This window comes from Bolinopsis microptera, chromosome 1 (genome assembly GCF_026151205.1).
Source record: "Bolinopsis microptera isolate Bmic1 chromosome 1, MBARI_Bmic_1.0, whole genome shotgun sequence".
Classification (NCBI taxonomy): domain Eukaryota; kingdom Metazoa; phylum Ctenophora; class Tentaculata; order Lobata; family Bolinopsidae; genus Bolinopsis; species Bolinopsis microptera.
The window spans coordinates 25,749,914-25,767,080 of NC_087072.1; the positions used below are offsets into that span (position 1 = coordinate 25,749,914).

The 17,167-nt window shown below is 47.8% G+C and overlaps 2 protein-coding genes across 2 annotated transcripts in view; both read right to left on the minus strand.

Moving 5' to 3' along the window:
• LOC134826835 (importin-9-like) overlaps positions 1 to 12,886 on the minus strand; it is a 26,862-nt gene extending 13,976 nt beyond the window's left edge. Inside the window, exons 1-4 of the mRNA XM_063839342.1 lie at positions 12,723 to 12,886; positions 9,737 to 10,270; positions 9,408 to 9,617; positions 7,691 to 7,900 (exon numbers count right to left, since the gene is read on the minus strand). Of these exons, the coding sequence (XP_063695412.1) occupies positions 7,691 to 7,900; positions 9,408 to 9,617; positions 9,737 to 10,270; positions 12,723 to 12,791 (1,023 nt within the window). The 5' untranslated portion in view covers positions 12,792 to 12,886. The remainder of the gene's footprint in view (positions 1 to 7,690; positions 7,901 to 9,407; positions 9,618 to 9,736; positions 10,271 to 12,722) is intronic.
• Positions 12,791 to 14,078, minus strand: LOC134826856 (importin-9-like). The gene is made up of 4 exons (XM_063839362.1): positions 13,957 to 14,078; positions 13,425 to 13,739; positions 13,009 to 13,107; positions 12,791 to 12,886 (listed from the first exon to the last, which is right to left on the minus strand). Exons 1-4 carry the CDS (start codon positions 14,038 to 14,040, stop codon positions 12,815 to 12,817), a joined length of 570 nt encoding a protein of 189 aa, XP_063695432.1. The 5' UTR covers positions 14,041 to 14,078; the 3' UTR covers positions 12,791 to 12,814.
• Between the last annotated feature and the right edge of the window lie 3,089 nt (positions 14,079 to 17,167).

The window sequence follows — 17,167 nt, forward strand, 5'->3', positions numbered from 1 at the left end:
ATTAGTGAGGTATACACCTGGGGAGGGGAGATTAGTGAGGTATACACCTGGGGGAGGGGGGATTAGTGAGGTATACACCTGGGGGAGGGGAGATTAGTGAGGTATACACCTGGGGGAGGGGAGATTAGTGAGGTATACACCTGGGGGAGGGGAGATTAGTGAGGTATACACCTGGGGGAGGGGAGATTAGTGAGGTATACACCTGGGGGAGGGGAGATGAGTGAGGTATACACCTGGGGGAGGGGGGATTAGTGAGGTATACACCTGGGGGAGGGGAGATTAGTGAGGTATACACCTGGGGGAGGGGAGATTAGTGAGGTATACACCTGGGGAGGGGAGATTAGTGAGGTATACACCTGGGGAGAGGGGAGATTAGTGAGGTATACACCTGGGGGAAGGGAGATTAGTGAGGTATACACCTGGGGGGAGGGGAGATTAGTGAGGTATACACCTGGGGGAGGGGAGATTAGTGAGGTATACACCTGGGGAGGGGAGATTAGTGAGGTATACACCTGGGGGAGGGGGGATTAGTGAGGTATACACCTGGGGGAGGGGAGATTAGTGAGGTATACACCTGGGGGAGGGGAGATTAGTGAGGTATACACCTGGGGGAGGGGAGATTAGTGAGGTATACACCTGGGGAGGGGAGATTAGTGAGGTATACACCTGGGGGAGGGGGGATTAGTGAGGTATACACCTGGGGGAGGGGAGATTAGTGAGGTATACACCTGGGGAGGGGAGATTAGTGAGGTATACACCTGGGGGAGGGGGGATTAGTGAGGTATACACCTGGGGGAGGGGAGATTAGTGAGGTATACACCTGGGGGAGGAGAGATTAGTTAGGTATAAACCTGGGGAGGGGAGATTAGTGAGGTATACACCTGGGGAGAGGGGAGATTAGTGAGGTATACACCTGGGGGAAGGGAGATTAGTGAGGTATACACCTGGGGAGAGAGGAGATTAGTGAGGTATACACCTGGGGGAGGGGAGATTAGTGAGGTATACACCTGGGGGAGGGGAGATTAGTGAGGTATACACCTGGGGGAGGGGAGATTAGTGAGGTATACACCTGGGGGAGGGGAGATTAGTGAGGTATACACCTGGGGGAGGGGAGATTAGTGAGGTATACACCTGGGGGAGGGGAGATTAGTGAGGTATACACCTGGGGGAGGGGAGATTAGTGAAGTATACACCTGGGGCGGGGAGATTAGTGAGGTATACACCTGGGGGAGGGGAGATTAGTGAGGTATACACCTGGGGGAGGGGAGATTAGTGAGGTATACACCTGGGGAGGGGAGATTAGTGAGGTATACACCTGGGGAGAGGGGAGATTAGTGAGGTATACACCTGGGGGAGGGGAGATTAGTGAGGTATACACCTGGGGGAGGGGACATTAGTGAGGTATACACCTGGGGGAGGGGACATTAGTGAGGTATACACCTGGGGGCGGGGAGATTAGTGAGGTATACACCTGGGGGAGGGGAGATTAGTGAGGTATACACCTGGGGGAGGGGAGATTAGTGAGGTATACACCTGGGGGAGGGGAGATTAGTGAAGTATACACCTGGGGGCGGGGAGATTAGTGAGGTATACACCTGGGGGAGGGGACATTAGTGAGGTATACACCTGGGGGAGGGGAGATTAGTGAGGTATACACCTGGGGGAGGGGATATTAGTGAGGTATACACCTGGGGGAGGGGAGATTAGTGAGGTATAAACCTGGGGGAGGGGACATTAGTGAGGTATACACCTGGGGGCGGGGAGATTAGTGAGGTATACACCTGGGGGAGGGGATATTAGTGAGGTATACACCTGGCCTGGGGGAGGGGAGATTAGTGAGGTATACACCTGGGGGAGGGGAGATTAGTGAGGTATACACCTGGGGGAGGGGAGATTAGTGAAGTATACACCTGGGGGCGGGGAGATTAGTGAGGTATACACCTGGGGGAGGGGACATTAGTGAGGTATACACCTGGGGGAGGGGAGATTAGTGAGGTATACACCTGGGGGAGGGGATATTAGTGAGGTATACACCTGGGGGAGGGGAGATTAGTGAGGTATAAACCTGGGGGAGGGGACATTAGTGAGGTATACACCTGGGGGCGGGGAGATTAGTGAGGTATACACCTGGGGGAGGGGATATTAGTGAGGTATACACCTGGCCTGGGGGAGGGGAGATTAGTGAGGTATACACCTGCACCTAGGGGAGGGGAGATTAGTGAGGTATACACCTGGGGGAGGGGAGATTAGTGAGGTATACACCTGGGGGAGGGGAGATTAGTGAGGTATACACCTGGGGAGGGGGATTAGTGAGGTATACACCTGGGGAGAGGGGAGATTAGTGAGGTATACACCTGGGGGAGGGGAGATTAGTGAGGTATACACCTGGGGGAGGGGAGATTAGTGAGGTATACACCTGGGGGAGGGGAGATTAGTGAGGTATACACCTGGGGGAGGGGAGATTAGTGAGGTATACACCTGGGGGAGGGGAGATTAGTGAGGTATACACCTGGGGAGGGGAGATTAGTGAGGTATACACCTGGGGAGAGGGGAGATTAGTGAGGTATACACCTGGGGGAGGGGAGATTAGTGAGGTATACACCTGGGGGAGGGGAGATTAGTGAGGTATACACCTGGGGGAGGGGAGATTAGTGAGGTATACACCTGGGGGAGGGGAGATTAGTGAGGTATACACCTGGGGGAGGGGAGATTAGTGAGGTATACACCTGGGGGAGGGGAGATTAGTGAAGTATACACCTGGGGGCGGGGAGATTAGTGAGGTATACACCTGGGGGAGGGGACATTAGTGAGGTATACACCTGGGGGAGGGGAGATTAGTGAGGTATACACCTGGGGGAGGGGATATTAGTGAGGTATACACCTGGGGGAGGGGAGATTAGTGAGGTATAAACCTGGGGGAGGGGACATTAGTGAGGTATACACCTGGGGGCGGGGAGATTAGTGAGGTATACACCTGGGGGAGGGGATATTAGTGAGGTATACACCTGGCCTGGGGGAGGGGAGATTAGTGAGGTATACACCTGGGGGAGGGGAGATTAGTGAGGTATACACCTGGGGGAGGGGAGATTAGTGAAGTATACACCTGGGGGCGGGGAGATTAGTGAGGTATACACCTGGGGGAGGGGACATTAGTGAGGTATACACCTGGGGGAGGGGAGATTAGTGAGGTATACACCTGGGGGAGGGGATATTAGTGAGGTATACACCTGGGGGAGGGGAGATTAGTGAGGTATAAACCTGGGGGAGGGGACATTAGTGAGGTATACACCTGGGGGCGGGGAGATTAGTGAGGTATACACCTGGGGGAGGGGATATTAGTGAGGTATACACCTGGCCTGGGGGAGGGGAGATTAGTGAGGTATACACCTGCACCTAGGGGAGGGGAGATTAGTGAGGTATACACCTGGGGGAGGGGAGATTAGTGAGGTATACACCTGGGGGAGGGGAGATTAGTGAGGTATACACCTGGGGAGGGGGATTAGTGAGGTATACACCTGGGGAGAGGGGAGATTAGTGAGGTATACACCTGGGGGAGGGGAGATTAGTGAGGTATACACCTGGGGGAGGGGAGATTAGTGAGGTATACACCTGGGGGAGGGGAGATTAGTGAGGTATACACCTGGGGGAGGGGAGATTAGTGAGGTATACACCTGGGGGAGGGGAGATTAGTGAGGTATACACCTGGGGAGGGGAGATTAGTGAGGTATACACCTGGGGAGAGGGGAGATTAGTGAGGTATACACCTGGGGGAGGGGAGATTAGTGAGGTATACACCTGGGGGAGGGGAGATTAGTGAGGTATACACCTGGGGGAGGGGAGATTAGTGAGGTATACACCTGGGGGAGGGGAGATTAGTGAGGTATACACCTGGGGGAGGGGAGATTAGTGAGGTATACACCTGGGGGAGGGGAGATTAGTGAGGTATACACCTGGGGGAGGGGAGATTAGTGAGGTATACACCTGGGGGAGGGGAGATTAGTGAGGTATACACCTGGGGGAGGGGAGATTAGTGAGGTATACACCTGGGGGAGGGGAGATTAGTGAGGTATACACCTGGGGGAGGGGAGATTAGTGAGGTATACACCTGGGGGCGGGGAGATTAGTGAGGTATACACCTGGGGGAGGGGACATTAGTGAGGTATACACCTGGGGGAGGGGAGATTAGTGAGGTATACACCTGGGGGAGGGGATATTAGTGAGGTATACACCTGGGGGAGGGGAGATTAGTGAGGTATAAACCTGGGGGAGGGGACATTAGTGAGGTATACACCTGGGGGCGGGGAGATTAGTGAGGTATACACCTGGGGGAGGGGATATTAGTGAGGTATACACCTGGCCTGGGGGAGGGGAGATTAGTGAGGTATACACCTGGGGGAGGGGAGATTAGTGAGGTATACACCTGGGGGAGGGGAGATTAGTGAAGTATACACCTGGGGGCGGGGAGATTAGTGAGGTATACACCTGGGGGAGGGGACATTAGTGAGGTATACACCTGGGGGAGGGGAGATTAGTGAGGTATACACCTGGGGGAGGGGATATTAGTGAGGTATACACCTGGGGGAGGGGAGATTAGTGAGGTATAAACCTGGGGGAGGGGACATTAGTGAGGTATACACCTGGGGGCGGGGAGATTAGTGAGGTATACACCTGGGGGAGGGGATATTAGTGAGGTATACACCTGGCCTGGGGGAGGGGAGATTAGTGAGGTATACACCTGCACCTAGGGGAGGGGAGATTAGTGAGGTATACACCTGGGGGAGGGGAGATTAGTGAGGTATACACCTGGGGGAGGGGAGATTAGTGAGGTATACACCTGGGGAGGGGGATTAGTGAGGTATACACCTGGGGAGAGGGGAGATTAGTGAGGTATACACCTGGGGGAGGGGAGATTAGTGAGGTATACACCTGGGGGAGGGGAGATTAGTGAGGTATACACCTGGGGGAGGGGAGATTAGTGAGGTATACACCTGGGGGAGGGGAGATTAGTGAGGTATACACCTGGGGGAGGGGAGATTAGTGAGGTATACACCTGGGGAGGGGAGATTAGTGAGGTATACACCTGGGGAGAGGGGAGATTAGTGAGGTATACACCTGGGGGAGGGGAGATTAGTGAGGTATACACCTGGGGGAGGGGAGATTAGTGAGGTATACACCTGGGGGAGGGGAGATTAGTGAGGTATACACCTGGGGGAGGGGAGATTAGTGAGGTATACACCTGGGGGAGGGGAGATTAGTGAGGTATACACCTGGGGGAGGGGAGATTAGTGAGGTATACACCTGGGGGAGGGGAGATTAGTGAGGTATACACCTGGGGGAGGGGAGATTAGTGAGGTATACACCTGGGGGAGGGGAGATTAGTGAGGTATACACCTGGGGGAGGGGAGATTAGTGAGGTATACACCTGGGGGAGGGGAGATTAGTGAGGTATACACCTGGGGAGGGGAGATTAGTGAGGTATACACCTGGGGAGAGGGGAGATTAGTGAGGTATACACCTGGGGGAGGGGAGATTAGTGAGGTATACACCTGGGGGAGGGGACATTAGTGAGGTATACACCTGGGGGAGGGGAGATTAGTGAGGTATACACCTGGGGGAGGGGATATTAGTGAGGTATACACCTGGGGGAGGGGAGATTAGTGAGGTATAAACCTGGGGGAGGGGACATTAGTGAGGTATACACCTGGGGGCGGGGAGATTAGTGAGGTATACACCTGGGGGAGGGGAGATTAGTGAGGTATACACCTGGGGGAGGGGAGATTAGTGAAGTATACACCTGGGGGCGGGGAGATTAGTGAGGTATACACCTGGGGGAGGGGACATTAGTGAGGTATACACCTGGGGGAGGGGAGATTAGTGAGGTATACACCTGGGGGAGGGGATATTAGTGAGGTATACACCTGGGGGAGGGGAGATTAGTGAGGTATAAACCTGGGGGAGGGGACATTAGTGAGGTATACACCTGGGGGCGGGGAGATTAGTGAGGTATACACCTGGGGGAGGGGATATTAGTGAGGTATACACCTGGCCTGGGGGAGGGGAGATTAGTGAGGTATACACCTGCACCTAGGGGAGGGGAGATTAGTGAGGTATACACCTGGGGGAGGGGAGATTAGTGAGGTATACACCTGGGGGAGGGGAGATTAGTGAGGTATACACCTGGGGGAGGGGAGATTAGTGAGGTATACACCTGGGGAGGGGGATTAGTGAGGTATACACCTGGGGGAGGGGAGATTAGTGAGGTATACACCTGGGGAGGGGAGATTAGTGAGGTATACACCTGGGGGAGGGGAGATTAGTGAGGTATACACCTGGGGGAGGGGACATTAGTGAGGTATACACCTGGGGGAGGGGAGATTAGTGAGGTATACACCTGAGGGAGATGTGAGATTAGTGAGGTATATGTGAGGTATACACCTTGGGGAGCTGGAGGGGAGATTAGTGAGGTATATGTGAGGTATACACCCGGGGGAGGGGAGATTAGTGAGGTATACACCTGGGGGAGGGGAGATTAGTGAGGTATACACCTGGGGGAGGGGAGATTAGTGAGGTATACACCTGGGGGAGGGGAGATTAGTGAGGTATACACCTGGGGGCGGGGAGATTAGTGAGGTATACACCTGGGGGAGGGGAGATTAGTGAAGTATACACCTGGGGGAGGGGAGATTAGTGAGGTATACACTTGGGGGAGGGGGAATTAGTGAGGTATACACCTGGGGGAGGGGAGATTAGTGAGGTATACACCTGGGGAGGGGGATTAGTGAGGTATACACCTGGGGGAGGGGAGATTAGTGAGGTATACACCTGGGGGAGGGGAGATTAGTGAGGTATACACCTGGGGGAAGGGAGATTAGTGAGGTATACACCTGGGGGAGGGGAGATTAGTGAGGTATACACCTGGGGGAGGGGAGATTAGTGAGGTATACACCTGGGGGAGGGGAGATTAGTGAGGTATACACCTGGGGGAGGGGAGATTAGTGAGGTATACACCTGGGGGAGGGGAGATTAGTGAGGTATACACCTGGGGGAGGGGACATTAGTGAGGTATACACCTGGGGGAGGGGAGATTAGTGAGGTATACACCTGAGGGAGATGTGAGATTAGTGAGGTATATGTGAGGTATACACCTTGGGGAGCTGGAGGGGAGATTAGTGAGGTATATGTGAGGTATACACCCGGGGGAGGGGAGATTAGTGAGGTATACACCTGGGGGAGGGGAGATTAGTGAGGTATACACCTGGGGGAGGGGAGATTAGTGAGGTATACACCTGGGGGAGGGGAGATTAGTGAGGTATACACCTGGGGGCGGGGAGATTAGTGAGGTATACACCTGGGGGAGGGGAGATTAGTGAAGTATACACCTGGGGGCGGGGAGATTAGTGAGGTATACACCTGGGGGAGGGGACATTAGTGAGGTATACACCTGGGGGAGGGGAGATTAGTGAGGTATACACCTGGGGGAGGGAGATTAGTGAGGTATACACCTGGGGGAGGGGAGATTAGTGAGGTATACACCTGGGGGAGGGGAGATTAGTGAGGTATACACCTGGGGGAGGGAAGATTAGTGAGATTAGTGAGGTATACACCTGGGGGCTGGGGGAGGGGAGATTAGTGAGGTATACACCTGGGGGAGGGGAGATTAGTTAGGTATAACTAAAGACTGAAAACTCACATCAGGTAGAGGAGGAGGAGTTTTCCTGATGAAAGTAGTGAGGAGATCTAGGACCTCAGTTCTCATGTCCTCCTCATCCTCCTCGCTCTGCTTCTTAGGAGAAGTAGCAGTGGGGGATCTTAGAATCTGGAGCAGGACGGGTACTACATTGTTCTGTATAGACCCTCTACATTCCGGTATTTCAGCTAGAGTTATCAGCACGTCATTAACCTGAGAGTAAGAGGGTTAGGGACCATATATAGGGGGGTAAAGGACCAGATATAGGGGGGTTAGGGACCATATATAGGGGGGTTAGGGACCAGATATAGGGGGGTTAGGGACCAGATATAGAGGGTTAGGGACCATATATAGGGGGGTTAGGGACCAGATATAGGGGGGTTAGGGACCAGATATAGGGGGGTTAGGGATCAGATATAGGGGGTTAGGGATCAGATATAGGGGGTTAGGGACCAGATATAGGGGGTTAGGGACCAGATATAGGAGGGTTAGGGACCAGATATAGGGGGGTTAGGGACCAGATATAGGGGGGTTAGGGACCAGATATAGGGGGTTAGGGACCAGATATAGGAGGGTTAGGGACCAGATATAGGAGGGTTAGGGACCAGATATAGGGGGTTAGGGATCAGATATAGGGGGTTAGGGACCAGATATAGGGGGTTAGGGACCAGATATAGGGGGTTAGGGACCAGATATAGGGGGTTAGGGACCAGATATAGGAGGGTTAGGGACCAGATATAGGGGGGTTAGGGACCAGATATAGGGGGGTTAGGGACCAGATATAGGGGGTTAGGGACCAGATATAGGGGGTTAGGGACTAGATAATAGATATAGGGGGTTAGGGACCAGATATAGGAGGGTTAGGGACCAGATATAGGGGGGTAAGGGACCAGATATAGGAGGTTAGGGACCAGATATAGGGGGTTAGGGACCAGATATAGGGGGGTAAGGGACCAGATATAGGAGGTTAGGGACCAGATATAGGGGGTTAGGGTTAGGGACCAGATATAGGGGGGTAAGGGATCAGATATAGGGGGTTAGGGACCAGATATAGGGGGTTAGGGACCAGATATAGGAGGGTTAGGGACCAGATATAGGGGGGTTAGGGACCAGATATAGGGGGGTTAGGGACCAGATATAGGGGGTTAGGGACCAGATATAGGGGGTTAGGGACTAGATAATAGATATAGGGGGTTAGGGACCAGATATAGGAGGGTTAGGGACCAGATATAGGGGGGTAAGGGACCAGATATAGGAGGTTAGGGACCAGATATAGGGGGTTAGGGACCAGATATAGGGGGGTAAGGGACCAGATATAGGAGGTTAGGGACCAGATATAGGGGGTTAGGGTTAGGGACCAGATATAGGGGGGTAAGGGACCAGATATAGGAGGTTAGGGACCAGATATAGGGGGGTTAGGGACCAGATATAGGGGGTTAGGGACCAGATATAGGGGGTTAGGGACCAGATATAGGGGGTTAGGGACCAGATATAGGGGGGTAAGGGACAGGATCAGATATAGGGGGTTAGGGACCAGATATAGGGGGTTAGGGACCAGACATAGGGGCCAGGGGGTTAGGGATGAAATATTATACTGAGAGGGAGTTAGGGAATATGGACCATATAAATGGTTTGTTGTGGAAAAAATTGAGTACTTTCAACCTGATTTAATTAATTGTTTAAGGTTCAACCTGATTTGATTAATTGTTTAAGTTGCAACCTGACTGACGACGAAAGTGTCACTAGCGTGTTTAACGAACAGCTCGACCAGGAACGTGTTGACTTTGTCTGCCTCTACAGCTACAATATCAGGTCTGAAGCCCACACTGACTCTGAGGGCGTCTAGACAGAGCATGAGGAGGTCACCCTCCATGTTACCTGCCAGGTCAAACAGAGAGGGGATTATAAGCTCCATTGACTTGTGCAATACCTGAAACAGTACATACTTGTTTGTACTTTTCTAAGTAAAGTTTGCAGTGGTGATATCAAATTCCCACTGAAATGCGAAACCGTATAATAAAAATGGCGGTGTAGAATAAAAAGTATTACCAGTTTCTCTTCTGGTTCAGTGAGCTCAGCACACATAGCGTAGACCCCCTTCATAGCACCTATCATAACTGCAGCAGGAGTGCCTGGTTTGAGAGCAGAGCAGGTGTGTTCTAACAGCGTGTTGAGTGACTCTTCCGAGGGGAGGCGCTTAATGTAACTCCCTGTCATCCATATCAGTCTCCCTCGTAGATAAGGCTTATCTACATTTAGTCCGGGCAACACAACCGTGTTGTAGAAAGCTCCAAAGTTGAAATCCACCTTCTTAGCCTCCAAACACTCTTCCACCACGTCTCCACTGATGTTCATGGCTGTTGCACACGCTTCATATAACTTCCAGTTATACCCCTCCGCGATATTCCCGCAGGAGGAGATGTGTCGCGTGATGGCGTTCATGAGCGCTTCTACGTAGGACGTCTTCAGTTCTGTAGCCAGATCCATAAGCAGCTCCATTGCTCCTGTTCTTACGGTGTAGTTCATGCTATCCTCGTCATCATCCTCCACGTACTTCTCTGGGTCTTCATTCCACAACTCCATCTAGCAGAGTTACCATAACGTTAACAATTACTGTACATTCCACAACTCCATCTAGCAGGTATACCATAACGTTAACAATTACTGTACAATCTAACTCCATCTAGCAGGTATACCATAACGTTAACAATTACTGTACAATCTAACTCCATCTAGCAGGTATACCATAACGTAACAATTACTGTACAATCTAAATTCTAGCAGGTATACCATAACGTTAACAATTACTGTACAATCTAACTCCATCTAGCAGGTATACCATAACGTTAACAATTACTGTACAATCTAACTCCATCTAGCAGGTATACCATAACGTTAACAATTACTGTACAATCTAACTCCATCTAGCAGGTATACCATAACGTTAACAATTACTGTACATTCCACAACTCCATCTAGCAGGTATACCATAACGTTAACAATTACTGTACAATCTAAATTCTAGCAGGTATACCATAACGTTAACAATTACTGTACAATCTAACTCCATCTAGCAGGTATACCATAACGTTAACAATTACTGTACAATCTAACTCCATCTAGCAGGTATACCATAACGTTAACAATTACTGTACATTCCACAACTCCATCTAGCGGGTATACCATAACGTTAACAATTACTGTACAATATAAATTCTAGCAGGTATACCATAACGTTAACAATTACTGTACAATATAAATTCTAGCAGGTATACCATAACGTTAACAATTACTGTACAATCTAACTCCATCTAGCAGGTATACCATAACGTTAACATTTACTGTACAATCTAAACTCCATCTAGCAGAGTTACCATAACGTTAACAATTACTGTACAATCTAACTCCATCTAGCAGTATACCATAACGTTAACAATTACTGTACAATCTAACTCCATCTAGCAGGTATACCTTAACGTTTAACAATTACTGTACAATCTAACTCCATCTTGCAGGTATACCATAACGTTAACAATTACTGTACATCTAACTCCATCTAGCAGGTATACCATAACGTTAACAATTACTGTACCAATCTAACTCCATCTAGCAGGTATACCATAACGTTAACAATTACTGTACAATCTAACTCCATCTAGCAGGTATACCATAACGTTAACAATTACTGTACAATCTAAATTCTAGCAGGTGTACCATAACGTTAACAATTACTGTACAATCTAACTCCATCTAGCAGAGTTACCATAACGTTAACAATTACTGTACAATCTAACTCCATCTAGCGGGTATACCATAACGTTAACAATTACTGTACAATCTAACTCCATCTAGCAGAGTTACCATAACGTTAACAATTACTGTACAATCTAACTCATCTAGCAGGTATACCATAACGTTAACAATACTGTACAATCTAACTCCATCTAGCAGGTATACCATAACGTTAACAATTACTGTACAATCTAACTCCATCTAGCAGGTATACCATAACGTTAACAATTACTGTACAATCTAACTCCATCTAGCAGGTATACCATAACGTAACAATTACTGTACAATCTAACTCCATCTAGCAGAGTTACCATAACGTTAACAATTACTGTACAATCTAACTCCATCTAGCAGAGTTACCATAACGTTAACAATTACTGTACAATCTAACTCCATCTAGCAGGTATACCATAACGTTAACAATTACTGTACAATCTAACTCCATCTAGCAGGTATACCATAACGTTAACAATTACTGTACAATCTAACTCCATCTAGCAGGTATACCATAACGTTAACAATTACTGTACAATCTAACTCCATTCTAGCAGGTATACCATAACGTAACAATTACTGTACAATCTAAATTCTAGCAGGTATACCATAACGTTAACAATTACTGTACAATCTAACTCCATCTAGCAGGTATACCATAACGTTAACAATTACTGTACAATCTAACTCCATCTAGCAGGTATACCATAACGTTAACAATTACTGTACAATCTAAATTCTCGCAGGTATACCATAACGTTAACCAATTACTGTACATTCCACAACTCCATCTAGCAGGTATACCATAACGTTAACAATTACTGTACAATCTAATTCTAGCAGGTATACCATAACGTTAACAATTACTGTACAATCTAACTCCATCTAGCAGGTATACCATATTATAAATAAATATCATTAAATACCGATACCTATTTTGAAATCGGAGGGAATAATAGGTATTTATAGGTATTTTACCAAAGATCGTCTAGGGCAGCTAAAAGTTACTTTTTGGACGTTTCAGAAGATTGTGAGCAACATTAATTTTTGAAATTATAGGTGAAAAATGAAAATTTCATTAAAAGATTTTTACTTGAGAATATTTTTAATTGTTGTTTTAATTGTTGTTCAAAATGTTCAGAAACTTCTATAATGAAGAGATAGAAAAGTAAATAACGGGGGGTAATACCTGGTATTCAGGTATAGACAGGTAGGTGATGGGATAGAAAAGTAAATAACGGGGTAATACCTGGTATTCAGGTATAGACAGGTAGGTGATGAGATAGAAAAGAACGTCAGGTAACACTTTCCTTATCATAGCCTTGTATTTCTTACGTTCCGTTAAAGCCTGTATAAACTCGAATATAGCCTGTACCAGACTCCCGACCCCATCTCAGATCCGTCACTATCCACCTGAACATGTGAATAGTTTAGGGATTAGATATAGAGGGTATCAAATGTCAATAGTTTAAGATTTTAGGAGAAGGCTATAGTGAAACCAAAAGCAATTGAAGTGAAAATGTAAAATAGCTAACATCGTCCTCTACATAGTCAGGGTTGTTTACAACTGTAGTGATGTGATTCTCTGCATTCTTGGTGAGAAGGGTCCACAGCACTGGGAGAGCACTCGATACCTGTTAGAAAGTTGGTTGATATTTGACCAATTTATGGGCCAAAATCGATCAAATTTGGTGAGTATGCCCAAATATGGGCATATAGTTTTTAGCTCATAACTCAGTCCAATCTTAATGAAAATTCATATTTAGGACGCAATGAAACTACCGGACCACGATGTATGGGGACTTGCCACCCCATGGCAACATTAAAATATATCGACTCAGTTACATCGTGATGTACGAGTTTAGGGGCACCACTAGCCCTTAAAGGGGGGGGGGGGGGGGGGGGGGGGGGGGGGGACAATAGAGCATACTCACTACTAGATAGTACTCACCTTATCTCCCATCTGTTTAGGGAAAGTTTGTACGAGTTTAGATAGGAAGTTAACACACTCAGTCTGTAGTTTGTAATCCTGTCTGACAGAAACAGTAGCTCCTATCAGGGATATAGTGGTGTCCACCAGACCTGGCAGTATGGGGAACAGTAGGTTCTCATTAGCAGCGTGGTCCACTGTGTCCATGTGGCTGATTATTAGAGTGGTAAACACTCCGAATATGGAGAGGACGCGCGCACGTGTAGCTGGCCCGAACGTCTCCGTTTGGAAGAGTTGGATAAGCCGGGGGAAGAGGACTGGGGCCACTGTGTACACCTGAAGAGTTAATAGTACTTAACCATCTGAGGTACCGAGAATGATAGATTGAGGAGAATTACAAGTACTCGGCAATAAACAACACTACCTACCGAAGTACGCTCTCGCTAGATATAGGCCCGAAAGCAAGTCAAAGAGATTTATACAGAGTGTATAAACCCAAACTTATGATATTACAAGTAGTACATTATAATACACACAGCGTGGTTCACATTACCTGACTGTCAGTAATGTCACTAGCCAGTTCAGAGAGAACCTTCATAACTCCATGCACTTGGTTAGGATCCCCAGTTCCCATCATACTCAGCAGCTGGTCAAAACAGACCCCGTCCAGTTGTCCGGGAAATCTACACAAGCTATCTCTGATACTACAGCTGCCACAGAGCTCCTGAAACCAAAACTCAGTCATTAACCTCGTTACTATATCACATTACATACCAAAATACTCATGGCACCCGGCCCCCCCCCCCCCCCCATATCAGGGCAGCATACGCCCCCCCCCCCCCCCCCCCCCCCGCAGATATACGCATCAGGGCAGCATGTGTCCCCCCAGTATCAAGGCAGCATGTGTCCCCCCCGGGGGGGGGGGGGGGGGGTTTAATGACTACCAATGGGGGGATGCAACGTCAATAATGTCATTAATGTCAATTAATGTCAATTAATGTCAATTAATGTCAATTAATGTCAATGTCAGTTTTGCAAAATTTTGGAATACTGACATTAATTGACACGATATTTTTCGACCAGAGATTATGTAGTTCTACCATATTTTTAGCACTTTAGAACGTTTATATCATCAATATTATTCACTACTATCTCATACTGGAAATGTGAAATGTGAAAAAATTCAGATCATTAAACAAATAAAAACTAAAATAATACGGTTTTTCCGAAATTTAATTTCTTCTTAATGGGCGTGGCCATCCAAGGCCAAGGGCGTGGTATCAACATCATCAGAACTTTAAAACCACATTAAACGAAACGGCCTTCATGACATTTATATTTGAATAAAACAACGAATCTTAAACAGCTAACATTACTCCTTCATACTAAAAAAAGCCGATTCTAGATATTTTACCTGTATAAGAAACCAATAAAATATGGGCGTGGCCGGTGGGGACCGAGATGGAAGAGTTCAAAGCTGAAATTTTTTTTGGTGGTCTTTGAACCTAAGGATCAACAGATAAGAACATACTCATACTATTCAAGGACATTTTGTTTTTTTGAAACCGGTCTAACTTACATAGACGTGAATATCTTGAATATTTATCGAATAATGATAATCTCAAATTTCAAGACAAATTAATGTCAATTAATGTCAATTAATGTCAATTAATGTCAATTAATGTCATTTAATGTCTAAGTCAGTTTGGTGGTTTTTTTATGGAATACTGACATTAATTGACGTCCTGCATCCCCCCCCCCCCCCCCCCCCCCCCTACCAATGGAGACTTTTGGGGACTAATGGGGACTAAAAAATCATGGGGACTAGAGGTCAACTGTTGACGTAATTCACCATTTGTCCCCATAATTTTTGACAGTTATTTTATGGTTTTCAAGTTAGTTTAATAACGATACGATCGAGATGTTTTGTCCAAGATTAGAGTAGGATAAATACTAAATGGGACTAATGGAGACTTTTGGGGACTAATGGGGACTAAAAATTCATCTAAATGGGGACTAATGGAGACTTTTGGGGACTAATAATCATGGGGACTCGGGGTAAATCGTTGACGTAATTCCCAAGTCCCAAAAGTAGTCATTACCACCCCCCCCCCCCCCCCCCCCCCCCCCCCCCCCCCGTCCCCCCCCCAGCATGTCCCCCCCCCAGATATCAGGGCAGCATGTGCCCCCCCCATATATCAGGGCAGCATGTGTCACACGCCCCCAGTATCGGGGCAGTGCCTTTCCCCCCCCCCCCCCCCCCCCCCCCCCCCCCCACCCCCCCCCCCCCAAAATCCGGGCGATGTTCACACCCACGTTACTTTTTTGGTTCAACACAGTGACAATGCATTTCCGTGGTTACTGGGTAGTTCTGAGAAATCTCTAACCGATTTTACAAGGAACCCCCCAAACCCCCCCCCCCCCCCCCCCCCCCCCCCGATATACTGACAATCATGGATAGTATGTGGCAACTCCTCTAACCCGATTTTACTAAACCCCCCCCCCCTCCCCCCTGTATATGGATAGTATGTGAGCAATCCTTAACCTGATTTTCTAAGGCTGTCACCCCCCCCAGATATACTGACAATGTATTCCAGTGGATAGTATCTAACCTGATTTTACTAAGGCTGTCACCCCCCCCCCCCGTATCTGACAATGTATTCCCGGGATAGTATCTAAACCCGATTTTTTCTAAGGCTATCCCCAGACCTGGGAGAATGTTATTCTTGAGACCTCTTTTGTAGCTGTGTGTGGACAGTCCTGCCAGGAAGCTATCTGCAAACTGTTTGAGTAGTACACCTGCCATCTGACGCACTGATAGAAGGGCGTCTGAAGTTATCTAGTATAAATGAGATGTTTTGAGAAGGAACAAATTTCAATTGTCTTAAGATATATTTCCCTTGACGAGATTAGAAAAATAAAGAAATACAAAAACTGACTAACCTGTCGGAGTAGAATTGACAGAAGGCTGGTGGCATAGTCTGGATGCGGTTTGAAGACATTGAGTTGCTCCTGGGCTGCATCTTGTTCACTTTTATTAGCCGAGAGGGCCTGAGATATGAGGGGAGCTATTTGCTCAACAGACATGCTGCTACTGAAATGTATAAAGGTCAGGTGACATGCTGCTACTGAAATGTATAAAGGCCAGGTGACATGCTGCTACTGAAATGTATAAAGGTCAGGTGACATGCTGCTACTGAAATGTATAAAGGTCAGGTGACATGCTACTACTGAAATGTATAAAGGTCAGGTGACATGCTGCTACTGAAATGTATAAAGGTCAGTTGACGTGCTGCTACCGAAATGTATAAAGGTCAGGTGACATGCTGCTACTGAAATGTATAAAGGCCAGGTGACATGCTGCTACTGAAATGTATAAAGGTCAGGTGACATGCTGCTACTGAAATGTATAAAGGTCAGGTGACATGCTACTACTGAAAATGTATAAAAGGTCAGGTGACATGCTGCTACTGAAATGTATAATAGGTCAGTTGACGTGCTGCTACCGAAATGTATAAAGGTCAGGTGGTCATGCTGCTACTGAAATGTTATAAGGTCAGGTGGACATGCTGCTACTGAAATGTATAGAGGTCAGGTACATGCTGCTACTGAAATGTATTAAGGTCAGGTGACATGCTGCTACTGAAATTGTATAAGGTCAGGTGCCATGCTGCTACTGAAATGTAAAAGGCCAGGTGACAGGTTGAGGCCGAATTTAGTGCTGATCAGAGCTTATGAGTAATTGCATTCCACAGTTTCAAATT